The 16,968-nt window shown below is 46.2% G+C and overlaps 1 protein-coding gene across 2 annotated transcripts in view; it reads right to left on the reverse strand.

Annotated features, from left to right (window-relative positions):
- The window catches only part of GRIP2 (glutamate receptor interacting protein 2), a 149,331-nt gene that overhangs the window by 53,380 nt on the left and 78,983 nt on the right, over window positions 1-16,968 (reverse strand). For both annotated transcript variants that reach the window (XM_009469835.2, XM_087744646.1), the window contains exons 2-7: window positions 8,408-8,488; window positions 5,047-5,182; window positions 4,097-4,242; window positions 1,178-1,264; window positions 815-890; window positions 100-245 (exon numbers count right to left, since the gene is read on the reverse strand). In XM_009469835.2, coding sequence (XP_009468110.2) covers window positions 100-245; window positions 815-890; window positions 1,178-1,264; window positions 4,097-4,242; window positions 5,047-5,182; window positions 8,408-8,488 — 672 coding nt within the window. The remainder of the gene's footprint in view (window positions 1-99; window positions 246-814; window positions 891-1,177; window positions 1,265-4,096; window positions 4,243-5,046; window positions 5,183-8,407; window positions 8,489-16,968) is intronic.

The raw sequence follows: 16,968 nt of genomic DNA on the forward strand, positions 1-16,968 counted from the left end.
AATTTTTCCACTGAAACCGAGTATCCCAGTTACTGTGTCTAGTCTCACATACTTTCCAGGCAGTTAGAGAAAATGCCACCGCAACCATCTTGGCCTTACCCATGATGGTCACATCATACTCGATCTGGAAGAGTGCCTCCTGGCTGCACTGCCGCAGGATGTTGAGGGCGTCAGCATGGGTCATGCTGTGCAGAGGGATGCCATCAACGCTCAGCAGCCTGTCCCCAATTTTCAAGGACCCTTCCCTGTAGGAAGCCACAGGCAAAAGGTTTTTTTGTGTATATGTATTTATTTATGTTTAGATATATTTTCTATATATATTTATACATCTATCTATCTTTTGTATAGATATTTAATACACTTATATATTTTGTGTGTGTTTGTGTATACATATACGTGTGTGTGTATAAATACATATTTTAAAAAGTCAATTACTTTGATCCTGTAGGAACTAAACACTCCTTGGGACAATAGTTTGGGTTATTTATAGTACCAGGCCCATCATATTAAATTAGCAGCATGAGAAGAGATAGGTTGCCTCCTGCTTTCTAACACAGCATCAGCTCTTCATCTGCAGAGGGTTAATTAAGTGGCCGCCTCTGGAAGCGGAGTTTCTGCTTATAATCATAACATGGGCCAGCCTATGAGCACCAGACCCATCCTCCCCGTACACCACAGGTCCCACACCACCAGCATGAGAAGCCTTGGGGGGGCACCAGCAAGGAGGACAAGAAGGACACACGTCCAAGAGCACGGTGAGAGCTGCTGGTCTGTCCTGGGAAAGCAAATGCTGGAGGTACAACATGAGCATTACCTGTCTGCTGGGCCACCCGGCCTCACGTAGGTGAGCACCAGCGGTCTGGACTTGTGCCAGTCTTCATGGGCTCCCCCTGTAATCAAACCGGGAAAGCCGTAAGTCACTGGAGGCTTGAAAGTCTGAATGAGAGTGCTTACAAAGGAGAGACATTTATCACATAACAGCTGACACAGCCTGAAAGCAAAAAGACTGCCCTGGATTAGGCAGCCGGCAGTCCTTGAAGGCTGCACGGGATGCTCTCCAGGACACGCTTTCAATTCTCAGCTGAAGTTTACGACATTCATCTTTTCTCTTCCTGCTTCCCAAATCACTTCTGCCAGTACTGTCCCCTCTTCGTTTTTCACTGGAGAAGCTACTAACCTCTCAGCACGAAGCCAAAGCTGTTGCCTTCCTTGTAGAGAGACACCTCGATGGTCTTGGGAATAATGCCAGCACTGCTCTCTGGCACTAGAGGAAGAGAGGAAGACCCAGTTACCCCCAGATAAACCTTTTCCACACCACCCTGCAAAATAAAACCAAAAAACTCATCCAAACAGCATTGAAATGGAAGTCCAGCCCAATACCCATATTGTATCTTCCCTGTTTGGAGGCAAAAAGAGCCCAACCTGGATGCATGAACCTTTGTCAGAGCCAACCATCATGTTTTAGGATGATTTCACCAGCTTAGTGTTGTGCATCTCCCCTCAGATTTGTCTTGGTTAATACTCTGACATTCAAGTAAAACTGTCTCATTTATCAACTGGTTTTAATGTATTCAGCACTACTCAAAAGCCAGAAGCTTCTGCCACAGATGGAAACTTATTAAAAAAAACCAGCAGCAGCATAAGGAATCAAGTCACCGGCTGACCTTAAAGAAAATGAAAATCCCAAATCCTCAGTGCAAAAGGTTGGGTTTTTTTTCCCTTACCTCTCATATTTTGACTTTAAAAAAAAGATTAAGTAAATCCTTTAAACTGATCCTAGGGGCAATTCAGTAATTTTATGTTAAATAGACAGTACTATTTAATGTACTAAAGTAAAGAGAAAAGGAAAGAAACTGTTTCCGTCCCTCGCCATCCCCTGCTATTTAATGATTTATTGAACTACTGCAGTGAATATGGGACAATTTCCCAGTCTTCTCCATCCAGAGCTGCACATGGCATTTCAGCCTGGTCCAGCCCAAAAAGATCAATTCCTAACCTTCAAACCAAGTGCAATGAATGGCCACAAGGATAACCAGAAAAAAGACTAAGAGCTTGACTTCAACCTGGCAAAGCGGAGCTGAAGGCTCCCCTAGGCTCGTCCGCGCTAGCGTTTCCCCTTGGCTCAGGAGGGGGTTTTTGAAGCGAATCTCCCCACGGTCCCCACTGCCAAGCACCCTGAGGGCTTGCAACCTGCACCCAAATCAGGGTTAAACTAACCCTTGAACTAACCCAAAAGATGTACAGTGGAGGCATGGTGCCGCCTTGCAGGCAGGCAGCCCTGGGGACCAGGCTACAGCGAGGCCAAATAAACCCCCAAAACGCTGTCCCCCACACAGCCACTTTGCTCCTGCTGCTGTGCAGACTGCTAACAGGGACACAGCCTAGAAATACTCCAGAAGGGAAAAGCTTAGGGCACAGGAAGGCTTCCAGCTAAGGGGTGATACTCACATACCAAGAAAAGGGTATAAAGCATCCACAAATAAGTTTAAAAACCATCCAATTTCTGTCCTAAGCATCCAAGCATGAAGTTCTGCAGCAGCCTTTCGTAAGATCAGTGGGGAGCAGGGAAACCTAAGCTAGTGTTAACGCAGGGCTTGGTTTATTTATGAAAGAGGTGATATGACACAGTGGCATGAAAACTAGACTTGGACTTGCAAGGTCTCTTCCAAAGCAGGAAATTACAAAGCGGGGAGAAAAATTCAAACCCATAAGCACAAGCTATGGAATTGCACTATATTTCTGCTCTTTGCCCAGGGAAAGAGAAAGAAAGAGAGAGAAAAGCGGGTGCACACAGCAATACCATACCCTCACTGCAGATAAAAGCCCACAATGAACTGGAGTAAGGCAATAACTGACAATTCCCTGTATTTTGCAGTGCCTCTTTGTTTGGATTAGTCACAAACAGCATCAATAATCTCATTGGAGAGAAGTCACTATTTCAGTGTGCTCTTCCTGCTCATTCGGAGCTGGGGACATTTTGCATCGCTGCTATTGATTGAGCCATGCGGTATTGGCACTGCTCCTTAGCTGGTAAGTACAGCTTAAAAGATTCCCGATAGCCAGGCTCACAGCTAAGGAGAAAGATTAAGGGTTGTCATCTCTAGCGAGCATGAGAACATGGAAAACTTGAGCCACAGTTTCTCTTACCAGGGTTGTATGCAAAAGCTAACCAACGTTCACAGCAGAACAGAGGGGGAGGATGGATAGAGATTCAGCTAATTCAGATTCTTTTTTTTTTCCTTCTTAGGGCTTCATATGGTCATTTATATATTCAATACTTCTCATGTAAAGGCAGCAGCTATAGCAAAGCTATGAAGTGTAAGATAGCTTCCTATCTGGGGCAAAATATTTAGATTTCATTAGTTTTGCTTTTCCTGTCATCTTATTTTTAGTTGTTCTATTTCTTCTGCCCAATCATCCTCTGATTGATCTGGGTAACTGAATGAGTAATAACTGGGGAGATCATTTTCACAACGGAAAAACTGTGATGAGAAATTGTATCGAGGAATTTGTTTTAATCAGAGCAAACAAATGAGGGCAAGAGCACAGAGTATCCCACGTCAGGACACAAGCCCTGTTAACGTGAGTTGGGTTTGCCAGCTTCTGCCGAGGCCCCTTAGCTGGAAAGCAGATAGCTTCAGCTTCCCTTCTGAAAACACGTAACATTTTCAAAGCATCTTGAGGAATAACAGCACTTGCCACAGTTCAGAAAAGAGGATCTGGCAATACATGCTTAAGACTGAATAAAACCTCCTGTAGCCACGCTCCAAAAGGGAAAAAGAAAAACAAGCTGAAGCAGCATCAGGAGGCAGATTGGCCTGTGCTACCAAGTCACTCCGAGGCAACATGGACCTAATCAGTCATCTCTCGCCGGTGTGCATGAACAGGCACTCACTGTGCTGGAAAACGCGCTCCGCTCCGACTGCGCATGGCTCTGCAGCATCCACCGCGCCGCCGCGAGCAGATGAAGGCAGAACGTCAAAATGCCCCTGGATGCTGCCTTGGCCATGACGGCTAATGCACGAGCAAGCCCATCTGTACCCCAGGACAAAAAGCAGCCAAGAAAAGAGAGTAGCGTTAGCGGAGAGGCACCCACCGGCTGGCGGAAGCTCATACTCGACTTCCAGCACTACCCTTTCACCCACGTTTTTCAGCAGGCTTATGATCTCGTCATGCCGCAGCTTGGTCAGGTTAATGCCATTCACCGACTTGATGTAATCACCGACGTTCAGCTGGTCACTTCTGCGAAAAAAAGAAAAAAAAAATTAGCGGTAGCACAAAGTCTCTGCTATGCTCAGCCTGGACGTGCCTGGTGAACCTTTGGTAACTGGGGGACCTCCGGAACAAGCCACCAACACTGGGCTGATCTTAGCTGTCGGATTGCATGTGCCTGCTATCAGAGAGAAGTGCTAAAATTGAAGCCATCTATCTTTCCTAGTGGCAAGCATTCAGATCTGTACATACAGTAACAATCACGGTATACGTGTTCACAGCCTCTCTTTTTGTTGCTCAATTCCCATTCATGTAGAGCAATCAGTCAAAAAGAAGCATACCAACAGCTGTCTGAAAAAAAAAAAAAAAGGCACGGAAAAAGAAAACATATTTCCTTTTGCCTGTTTTTTGCAAAATTGTTCAATTACTCCTTCCCTTTCTCCGCTTCTTGGAGCCTTTCTTCTCCCATTCCTTTTCTGAGCCAATAACGTTACTTACACACTCAGTATGCAGAACAGATACAATATTAAACCACTTAGCTTGATCAAGATGTATTGTACCATGCAGCTCTCCTGACAAGGCTGCCTAATTTCACAGAATCCCAAATATCCCTACACAAAATTTCAGAGCATAATTGCACAGAGCATGGGAAATAACTCAAAATAGAAGACGTTCTACTTACTGAAGCAACAATTTTGCATTCTGGGGCACTTGAAAAAAAGGGAGTCGGGTGCCAACTATTTTAATTATAACCATATTCATTCAGTAGCTAGAGCATGTAACTATTCCTCTCCAGTTTTGCTGTGCAATCTGCACCCCATTTTGGTTTCTCACCTTGCAGCCAATCCTCCCGGCCTCAGATTAGAGACTCGTGGCTTTCCATCTTTGTCCGTGCCACCTGAAATGGTTAACCCAAGGGTGCTTCCTTCCTTCTTAATCAGCTCCACGATGGTGACCCCTCTGAACTCCTCTGAAAGATGAGGAACAAGGACAAACATCTCAGAGGAAGGCATGTTCCTCCCAGTCTCAAGGACATCCTTTTCCTACAGCTGGTGGGAGAGCAGACCTGGGATGATTTATACAATTAGCTTCAGTTTACTTAAAATGAAGTTGTGAAACAGAAGCGTGTCCTGGTGGATCTGCAGCAGTGGAGGGAAAGCATTGCATGCATGTCTTGCAGGCAAGACCAAGCAGGACAAGGCAGAGGAGCGAGGGCTTCTGAGAGGACAAAAACTTTGTGTTTCAAGGTGCTGGGGGCAGTGGAAGGACTCAAAACCAGGGTGATGGGATCTGGGCAGTGGTCTAGGGACACTGCCTCAGGGATTATGTTTGATAAGGAGCGGGATGGGTGTTAGGAGGGCTGCATGACAGGCCGTCACAGTTACCAGGTAGGAGGATGATGTGGACCTGCAGTGGCTGCCTGGATGGACAGAACAGGGTGGCTCTTAAAATATTGTGATTTAAAAAAATATCACAAGACATCAATACAGTTGGGAGATACAGAACATAACGTGGAGAGGGGGTAGGATCCTGCCATCAGCAGGGGAAGGAGCGGGGAGGCATGAACATTAATTCACAGCAGTTTCCCCACCCATCTGCACCTGGTCTAAGTTAAACTTCCTCCATATTGCCCACCTTATCTACAGCTGGAATTGAAGACACGAGTCACTTTTAAAACGTAACTGGTTCCACATGCACTGCAAGCCATAATACGTATGGCAGGGTCAGGCTTAGGGGCTGCACACCCCACGCCAGCTGCACCAGCACTGCTTCTCTGTCTGCTGCAGGCAGCGTACATTTTACCTTCCTTTAGTCCAAGACAACACTCTCATTTGTCCAGCACCTATATAAGCCCAACCTGATGCCAGTTTTGATCCCATTACAGCTCATCTCTGGGTTTTACAAAAACAGGATCCCTGAACTATTCCAGCTTCTGGATTTGCCTTGGAGAAGGGGAATAAGTTAGCAGGAGAGCCAGCATCAGCCCAAGGAAAGACCAAGAGCTCTGCGGACTTGGCAAAAGGCAGCTCCATGTTAATCCACGTGACGGCACTCGCACTCTCTGCTCAAAGGAGGACTAGCCCTAGGACAAATCAGATGACTTTCATGCCTTGCCAGAGCCTCCTCTAAGAAGCTTTTGCAGAATTTGTCTACAGCACTATCCATCCACCTCCTCTACCTCTGGTGTACTGAAATCTCCCACAATTTTACAGGAAGAAAACAGTCTCCCTCACACAGGGTGCCTTTCTCAAAAGACCGTGCAGGGAAAGGTGGTGATGGGCATTGGCAGCACACAGCAAACAGCAATCCCACAGCTGTGGACTAAAACCCACGCTGCAAATAGCCCAGGAGGTTGTTTGCACAGCAAACCCCACCAGGCTTAAATGAGATGCTCTATTTGGAGAGGGAACATTTGAAACCTCTTGCACACTACGATTTCCAGAGCACGGCAGGGCCTCTTAAATAACATATTGACACAGAAGATCCATACTGGTGCAGGGCTTCCCCCCTCCATCCTCTTTCACTGGGAGAAAACGCGGTGTCATTTGGCACGGTGGTGCCTCATCACTAGCACTTTGCTCCTTGTGTACTGCCGCCACGACACCAGAAACTGCACCTCACTTCGAGTCCTGCCATGCACTACCCGTTTTGTAAAGCACTTCCAAGAATAATCCACGAGCTTGATTAATGTGAGTGGGGAACCTCTTTGCAATCTAGTGCCGGTCTGGAAGGCGTTCAGGCACTGCTGGGCACCCATTTAACGTGGCACTGGCAGCTCATTGTAAAACGTCAGGTCCATAATGCTTCTGCTTTTTAAACTCAGTTTTGATCCCTTGCCAACTACAGTAACTCAGTTTTCAATTCACCAACCCGGGATCCCAGGGGCTGCCAGAAACTTTGTGGGGGCTCCCCGCCGTGCTGGAAGGAACACCATCCGGCACTATCCTGCAAATTTCCTCTCAACTACAGACATGACTGATCAACACAGATGGTGCTGCAAGGGGAGATTATTAGCTCTTCAATGGGGTTTAATTTTGATCCTTGATAAGTGCTCAAAATGAGAATTCTCAGAGCGCAATTACCCATTGTTATGGGTTCAAGGAGAAATCACTGCTCCGAAAAAAGGTCCGAGATCAATCTATCAAGGTAAGCAATAAGGGATTTTGACCAATGCCTCTACAAATCTACTGCTGCTATCACAGACACACACAGATGTAAAAGTGAGCTTGTTAAGCAGAATCTGGTCCTTCAAGACACAGTCTTTAAGTGCCATATGAGAGTAGTCTTGGATTTCTTCTATTGGCATCTATGCTTGGATTTTGCTGCTCAAAGCATCCCAGGGCAGGAAGAGCACACCTGAATTTTGCCCTTCCCATTGAGATGCCTTGACCTGGGGTCACTGGACAGACTGGCTCTTCTGAGCAGGGAGTCAGCCTCTCTCCATCAAGGCTGTGATACAGTGGCAAAGTGTTGCAGCAGCCCCAGAGGATACAGGAATATCCCCCAGAAAAATTGCCAAATCATGAAGCAATGGCCCCGTTTCCTCCCCATCCCCTACAACACACTAAACCAAACCTATGACTGGGTCATTAATTGTCAGAAGTCAAAATCAAGCCCTGGGCTTTGTTAAGAAGGAGATGAGCAGCCCATCCAAACCTGCTGGTGCGTCGCTGGCAGGCAAAGCCCAGCACCAACAGCAGCAAACTTGCTACCATTTCTCCACTCCCTCTTCAGCCCCTGGGGGTGTTTCTGCACAGGAAGGTTTATCTCACACACAAGTCTGCTGTGACTGACTAAATATCAAAACAAACTTAGTCACACGTGGGAAACAGAAAGCTTGCCAGACATTGCCAGTCTTCCTCCCCACCCAGCAAGCTCAGATGTGGCAGCGCTTCTTCCCTCTCGCCTTTGCTGCTGTTTTTTTCTCCGTGGGTGTCAGCCCAGCACAGGAACCAGTCCTTTCCCGGCTCCCTGTAACCACCATCAACAGCTCCATGCCAGACTGTGATTGCACCAGTAACCTACCACTCACTGAGACCAATTACTACCATCCATTTCTGCCCTCCAGCAAAAGCCTTGCTGATAGATGCACCGAAATGGGTGTTTTGGGGGGTTTTACCCATTTTAGGGGTAGCCAGGTACAGTGTAATGGATGTCCCGATGTTTTGGAGCAGGAGCTGATCCCCTCCTTTACCTGGGATGCTTTGCCTCCTGGAGACCAGGGCTGCGTCCATCCCACCAGAGTCCTTGCTCCCCTTCGAGTAAGGGCCATCATCTGTGAGCAGAGCAAACACAGAAGCTGAAATTAGTACCAAAAGCAACAAACAGAACCAGAGCACTTTAAAAAGTTTGTCCTGGTGACACTGGAATTGGGATCACATCCGTATCACAGACTGTAGGGGAGAAAAAACATTACCCGCCCTGGCTTTACACTGCGCCATGTGGGCTATCTTGCTGTTTAGAGAGGGAGGGGAAAGAAACAAGAAGGCAATAACATTATCTGATTTATTCCTCTTAAAGCTAATCTGTTAGGAGAGAACAAAATTCCCTTACTCCTGTAATTATGTGGAACAGCTGAGGACAGAGAAAGCTGCGGCATTAGTCTCACAAGTTTTAAGCCTGTCATTATGCTTGTGAAGAAACTTACAGTCTTTGGAAATGGAGTTATACATCAGGACACTAACAGGGCACTAAATCACTATACTTGAATGAAATTGCCTATTCTTATAGATCCCATTATTTCAAAGTCACATTTTCCTGCTGCTGTTCCAGCCGCTGTACAATATAGAGAGCACCTTCTCTTAAGTGATTTTAAAAAAAAAAAAAGTCAGAGGAAAGAGAAAATAGTATTATGCACTGTAAATGCACCATCCAGCATAAGTTGAAATTTAAATTTAAAGTATTTAAATATCTTTGTATTCTCCTATTGGAAGACTCCTATATGGCATAGAGGTTATTGGCAGAGAAGGGAGCATGCTTCTACAGATTTCATTCCCATCCATCTAAAAACGTCTATTTTCACGGCATTTCCTGAAATGCTAGCGCTTTTTCAATCAATAATTTCTAGTAACCATGTAGTATCAAATAACTCCCATTCTCAGTGACCACATTCCTGGATTGCCCTTCCCAATTTTTCAATAGCTATGAAGGTTTAGAAGTTGTACATGATAGCATAAATATGGGTTACTGAAAACCTTATCCATTTATTCCTGTCCGCAGCCCTTAAGTAACTTATATTTAAGTTACAGAGAAGTTTTTGTCTCGCTGTGTACAAATTGAAGAACAACTTTTGTTCAGCCCCATTCCAGACAGCGGTCTGTACACAGAGAAATCAAAACCAATGTTCAGTTTGCTGGCAGCCCACTTTCCCCACAAACAGAAAAATGGTGGTGTAAATTGAATCACGTGGGTTACACTTAACCACTAGGAGGGGAATTTTGCTCAAGGGCTTGAACATTTTTTAAAAGTAAAATGAAATTAGGTTCCACCTAAAGTAATTTGCAAGAAAGAAAAAAAAAAAGTCATCTAGTTTTAATTCTTGTTGCCCCAGCTGAAGTAACTTCACAAGTTGACAAAACTCAGTGAGAAGTTTTGGCTGATTCAGATCTGCACTTTCAAGCATAAAAAGTTTCAGCTGAAAAAATAAACACCATTTATTTTTTCAGCCCAAATTTTTCAGCCCACAGAGGGACAACGTAGATATCCAGACCTGGGACTCTTCTCCTGCATCACTTGGAATGCTTTTCCATCACCACTAAACTGAAGATTTCTAATGAAGCAAGAACTAGCACTTGGCACTAGACCATCACCAAGCTCTGCCAGGCCATCGCTGCCAAAACACATTGAACCTTGATACCCAAGCATCCAGAACCTCTGTGAAACAGGGCAGCAAAGTTCTGCCTTTCAAAAAATAAGGGGAAGAACAAATAGGATAAAACAGCTCTTACAGTGTTACTCAATGCTGACAGTGAAAGCAGCAGCACTTGGCTAGAGAATGACAGCAAGCACCAAGGCAAGCCATTGATTTCCAACAGGTGCTGGTACAGCCTGGCTTCAACTCGAAGAGCAGAAGGCTGGAAAATGAAATTTCCATTTTTTAATAGCAATGGTTCTTTGGGTGATGGGGAAGCCAGGGTCACGGTTAATCTGGGCTTAATGACTCTGGAAAGAAGTTTAATTTACTTGGGACAGTTCAGCTCCAGCATCCAATTTTTTTTTTTTTAAAAAAAAGCAAAGCCCCATGCCATCTCTTCTTCAGTAGCTGTTTGACAGCGATAAAGATTCAGAGCTTTCAATCTCTGCCACTGTTGGCCATGTTCACCTTAATTTCTCTCTCTGGAAGGTTTTTCCTAATATCCTGCCTTACCCTCTTCTCTCTCACCCCATGCCTTGCAGAACTGCAGAGCCAGAAACCAGGGATGGTTTGGGAGTACAAAGCAAGGTGGCGTTTCCCAGGGGAGCAACAGGACAATGCCAGTCTAACTACTCCCTGCCCACACCACTCAGCCCAGCAGCTACAACCTCCCTTTATTTCTTTCCCAAATGCAGCAGCATATTGGAAGAGGAGCCCCAAAACAGCAGCTCAGCTTTTTCAGCGCTGGAAGTAAGTGTGCAAAAGGCACCTGCAAAATACCCTGGGATATACAGGGCTGGAGCCTCTCAATGCCACTGGAGCATCAGCATGCCTTCAGTCACACAGGACACTGCAGTTGGTGAGGACCACCCCAGCATGCAGCCGCCTTCCACGTGAGAGCATTGCTGCCAGCTCTGAGCCCAGGTAACATGCTCAAGGCAGCAACATTCTGCTGCAGACGGGATCCCTGCATTCCCGGGAAACCACGCAAGATGGTTCGAAGCCAACTCCATAATATGCTGGCAAAGCAAAGCAGTCAACCATCTGCTTCACATAAACACACTGCTCTGGACCAGACAGCCACCAGCACCCTTATGCGCTTCATTTCCCCATCGCGACCCCAATCAATGTTGATATGAAACCCCAGTTCGCTAACGGTTACGCTCCCTACCCCAATACTTGTTGGCAAACATGCCTTGGCTTCCATTTCAGCAAGCAACCAGGTTGCCCGGGCATTAACAACTGCTTCCACCACCAGCCAAGTGGCCAAGAGCAGCAACCCGAGCTACAGCCGCTGCCAGCAATTAGCAACGCGCCCCCCCGCAGTCCCGCGCTGCTTCATTGACAGCTGTATCAGCCAGCAAATAATTAGCACTGTGGCTCCCCTTCCTCTATTGCTTCTCCCTTCCAAACTCAGTTGATTATGCAAAAAACGTTTGGTTTTTTCACTCATTATCTGGCTAAAATGTTTGAACAGGAAAGGAAGCTGCCACACGCCGCCTGCCGAAGTGCGAATTGGCATTTCCTTGCATTAGCATCCCTGCCGCGTGGCTCTTTGTTCATTTTCAGCCGATTCCCTGCTCTGCCACTCAAGCTGGTATTAATGAAGCCACTTTCTTCTGAGCTTTTTTTTTTGGGGGGGGAGGAAGGGGTACTTCATTTTTTTTAAAAATAAATTCCTTCTCTTTGTGCTCTTAGTCATTTCTCCCGCCTAGCACAGCATTGATTCAGAGGCGAGGCTGGTAACTAGGCTGATTGCTCAGTCGGCCCAAATCGCGGCACCAACCCAAGCACTGAAAATTCATGAATCTCTCTACTCCCTAAAATTGGGAAAATAACTTTGTTTTTTTAAGCATGCACGGGTTCTTTTTGCAAGCAATCAGTGCTGGAGCCATTAGAGGTGTATTTTTCAAGCTTTTTCTCTCACACCAAGTGGGCCAAAAATTTTCCAAAGAAAAAAATTGTGTAACCGGTGATTTTCAAGCAGCGGTGTTAATGCTGGCTCTATAGCTTTCAGAAAAGCTCACCAAGTACACAAGATGCTCAATAAAACTGATAGCACAACACTTTCCATATATTGATCCCATGGGAATCTGTGACAATATGGAAAAGTTCCTGTAAGTTCTTTGACAATAGTTTTTGTTATTTTGATGTCTTACTAACACCAGGGAGAGAAGGGTTCCCAAGTCCCTACCCCTACACACATGGCCCTGAACTCTCCTCCCCTGCAGCAACAGTATCTTAACAGTAGTATACATCTCATACAGTGACAAAAAAGAAGAGATAATCCCATCTCATTCCCTCAAAAACAAACTTGACAGATGAAGGAGTAGGAAAAACATCTCCTGGCTTAGCTGAAGTACCAGGGGCAGGAAAAAGGGAAGGTCAGGGCAAACTCCAATATCCCACCCTGCTGCCAGACAGTTAATGGCAGCTCTCAGTAGCGCCCATAATCAATGGCACTTCAGGGGCTCTAGTGCAATGTGTCACCTCCAGACGGGGCACTGTAATATTTTATGCTGTCCCTGTTTAATTGAGATTGTGCCAGTAGCATCCAGGTTTCCAGGCAAGACAACCCAAGAGCTAAAGACCCCCATTGGTGGCACCGTCCCCTTGACAGGCAGCACGGAAAGCGGCACAAGTTTTCCCAGGGAGGATGAGATAGGGGGAGAGGTCAGCAAAACACGGGTATTTTCCAGTAACTTTCACCTAAATAAAAGAAAATTGGCAGATTGAGTCTTCCTCTGCCTCCCCCACAGGGGAAACCCCAGCCGGGATTCAGGGCAGCGCAGCGAGGAGCAGCTACCGCCCTGCAAAACCGCTCAGCCACGCAGCAAGAGCCCGGCACGGGAATGCCGCAACTGCAAAAGAGGTGGCCCAGATCAGACCAAGTCTGCCTCCCCAGCGGAGCAGGCAGCTCAGCCTCTGTAGGAAACCATCTGTTTCCAGAAGAGCCCTGTTGTGCATAAGACAAAGCGGGGTGGGGGGGAGATGGGTCAAAAAAAAAGGAGGGAGTGGGGAAGAAGAAAGGTGAAGGGATAATTGAACTGTTTCATTGCCTGCTCTTGCTTTATTCAGGTTGGTTGTTGTTTTTTTTTTTTTTTCTTTCTCCATTCCCTGGCTTAGCATCTCACCACTGAATGTATTGCCTGGGAAACCAGGCTCCCCAGCTGTGAGGTACTGCCATTCCCTCCCTCCCTCCCCGGATCATACTGGGAGGTACCGGAGGGGTGCTGGCGGCACCAAGGACAGCAAAAACTGGCCAGAGATTAGTCTCTAAGTGATTAATCAGCATGGGGTTGTATAGCTTCATACATGCTATTTGGCACCTCAGCTCCAGCGATGGCCACAGGGCCACCAGCACAACCACTTCTCCCTGCCTTTTCACCGCTTAATGTTTTGGGGATTATCTATCTCTACCCCCTACTTTAGGGGAGAAGACAAGAAAGGAGAGGGGAATAACAGTTGTTGATAATTGCAATCCAAACAGGAAGGGAATAAACCCAGTTAACTGGGAGCATGGGGAGAAGTGGATCTGTGCAACGTCCTCCCTGTCTGCCAGGCCCCACGCTCCGTCCTTCTGATAGCCACCGACCCGCTCTGTGGTTTTCGGTTGGATCTTGTTGGTTTTTTGGATTAAAAACTAGGGCACTGATAGAAAAGACAAGTTTCTCCATGAGCAGCAGAACTTGGTCTGCCGATTTCCCATGGCTGTGTCTGATGTGGATTCTCTTATGTCTAACAGTATGGTTGAATTTACCTCCCCACCCTTGCTTTCTGGCTGAGGGTACAAACAGGAGTCTCTCCTCTAACCAAGATGCTTGTCTGCCCATTAATCATCTAGCAGCCAGCTGGTTGATTTGCAGGGGTCAGCCACATACACTTAGATCAATCCTAACTCCTAGGAAATTCACAACTTCCCTAAATCTGAGCTTCCAGAACAGTTTGACCCATTTGTTGCCACGTCAGTGAACCCTCACCAAGGTTGACTTGATGCCTTTCTGAGACATCCCATCAAGCCCCAGCTTTCACAGGCCCAGTGGAGATGTCCTGGGCCAAATTCTCTCTCTGTGGCAACCAGCAGCACAACCAATCTCGATAACACCGTGACTTTTCTTAGTTAAATTCCCAATGGGATGCGAGCTCAGGCACCAGGATCTCCTGACATCAGTTAGGTCTCAAGCCAACCTCTGTTAAAATGGAGGGGAAAAAAAAAAGCTTCCTCAGTAAAAGCACTGATTTAGGAGTTCATTATCCCTGCCTGTGGGGGGGAAAAAGGAAGGTTTCTTCATTTAGAAGAGTTATTAGTCTATGTTATTAACAGAGATCACCTCTTAATAAAAATCGGCATTGGCTAAATAAGATTTTGTGACAATCAGGCTTGCTGTCTGCAAGTTGTTCAGATTCCTGGGTCACTTTAAGACAGTTCCCGCAGAGAAAGTGCATTAATCTTGTGGGAAGACCAAGAGGTAAAACCTTCCATTTGTTTAATGGAAAAAAGACAGTTGGAGACAGTTATTTTGCCATCGGGTAATTGCACTCCTTGTTTAGAGAAATGAATACTAAACCAGCATTAAGAACCAAAAGCTGTTCATGCTAACGCAAGCCAGTATTTTTTGCTAGAATACAAGCACGAGGTTGGAAGCAGGAACCCAAATTACTAAAGCTAAGTGTGATTTGATCCATTTTGAGGAGACTTATTTCTGTAAGGCAGGGGAGGCATTTATCTCTAGTCAGGTAAAGAGCAGTCAGGGGTACGTGAGAGTGGGTCAGGCAGCTAGTCATGATTCGAACTGCAGCCTCCGGGGAGCTGGTCTCCAAGGCCTGGGAGCTTAAAGATATCTGAGTACCTAAAGATGCAGACGTGTACTTCAAAAACAGACTATAGTCATCTATCTGTGTCTTTAGGCACCTAATCACCTTTAAAAAGTTGCCACATTACTAGAAGAAGGGGAGGGAAAAAAGAGATATAACCATGTGCACCCATTCTGAATCTCAAATTGGTGTTCAGCTCCCAAATTACACGGTTTCCACTACAGCCTGGCCAGAGACTGGTACCATCACGAGAGGAGGACAGTAACGTAATCCTTCCCACCTCTCCGCAGGCTGGCACTCCACATGGCATCACACCCGCTGGCATTTTCTGCACCAGTAACAGGGTTGGGTTTGATTGCAAGGCTGTACACAACCAAACCTCCAGCACATCCCCCTAAGGGCAGCCTGGGTTATTTTAGCACCACCACAGCAGGTCGGAGATGGCTGTGTCAGCTCTGCACGAGAGCAGCACAGCGGTGGGCTCCCATCTTCAAAGCACTTAGCCTTTAACACAAGAGACAAATAGATCTAGAGAGACTAGGACAAGAAAAAGCCCGTTTTGAATACTGTTACAAACAGATTGCATAATTTCCTGAAACTACTTAATTACGGAGTCCACCATAGCTCCTCCCATGTCTCCGCTTCAGGCAAGACTGTTTCCATGAAGGATTCTACGTTCTCAACCAAATCCAAAGCTCCTTAGGCCCTTGGAAAATTTGTACATGAGTTCATTAAGCCCAATATAGATGTTCAGTTCTTTTCCCATCTCCAGAAATGCATTGCTCCAGCTCTGTATCACAAAAGTTAAAGAAAATAAATAAAATAGAACCCAAACAAATGGATGAAAAACATCTGCCAGTGATCCCCAGACTACTTTTCCCAGAACGCTGCAAAAGTTGAGCTAGAGTTCATCATCCTGCCCTACATAACACTAGCCCAAGCATACAGCAACGAATACACTAAATCCTTAGGCAAGGCAAGCCATGCTCCTGTGAAGTGCTTAAAAACAAGGAAAAAAATGTCACTTTTGCTTTAGGATTCTGTAGCACAATTTCATTGTCATGACTGTTTTGCTCACTGCAACCAAAAAAAAAAAACCAACCTTTAAAAGGCCCAGTGTTTCCTGGCTTTTTATTCTCCAGGAGGTAGAGTGTGGCGTTCGGAAGTATGCTGGTGAAGAACCCAGTGCCCATCACAGATCTTATCTTCACCTCCGTCAGCACAGGGCACCCTCAACGCGACTCTCCCATGGCAGCCACTCAGACCTGAGCAGGGCTTTGAAATGCTTCTCCCCTCCTTTGCACCAGCAAGATTTTTTTTTTTAAATTTCCCCTTAACAAGCAAGCTCAGACTGGAACGAAGTTATTTTCGGAGCAGCCCCTCCCTAATTTCATAAAAACACATACCAACAAATTTGTGGTACAAATGGCAGATGCTGCCTCTTGCGAAGAAGAGCCTCATGTTTTTCCCTTCACTGGCGACAAATCCCCTCGCAGCACATATTCATGAGTTACACAGAAAACAAACGAGGGCTTGGGGAAATGCTTTCTCTTCAACTTCTCTTATCGCAAATTTTCTAAGAGCACTGCCAGAGAGATCGGCCATGCCATACACTAACCACGCTTGCTGGAACAAAGTCTTTGCCCCAAAGGTGACAACTGAACTTTCTCCCATTTTCCCAGCTGATTGTGGTGGAAAAAAACAATCCCAAGAGCGTTATCAACCTGCTGCCAGTACCTGTGCCAGCCCCACTGCAACAATGCTGAGATCCCTTCCCCAGCCTGGGAACGTGCTCCACCGACTGCAGCTTCTTCTGCCGTCAGAGGTTTTGGGGCCTCTCCTCCACCCATTTGTGCAGCCGTCACTCCTGGCGTCTGAGCCAGGGAGAACTTGTCCAAACTTCGAGGTTATTCCAAGAGGAAGTTGTACTTCTTAATTTCCTCTCCCCGATACACACGGCATGAAATTAATCTCCCCGCGCCCTCCATGTCTCCCCTTCTTTTCTTCTAAAGCCTGTATTCATTTATCTACCAACCCTTCTAAGGCATGTATAATTTCATAACCACCTGCTGCTTTATTCACAGGAA

Source organism: Nipponia nippon, unplaced genomic scaffold (assembly GCF_047370975.1).
Source record: "Nipponia nippon isolate SJK-2023a ecotype South Korea unplaced genomic scaffold, ASM4737097v1 scaffold_9, whole genome shotgun sequence".
Taxonomy (NCBI): Eukaryota; Metazoa; Chordata; class Aves; order Pelecaniformes; family Threskiornithidae; genus Nipponia; species Nipponia nippon.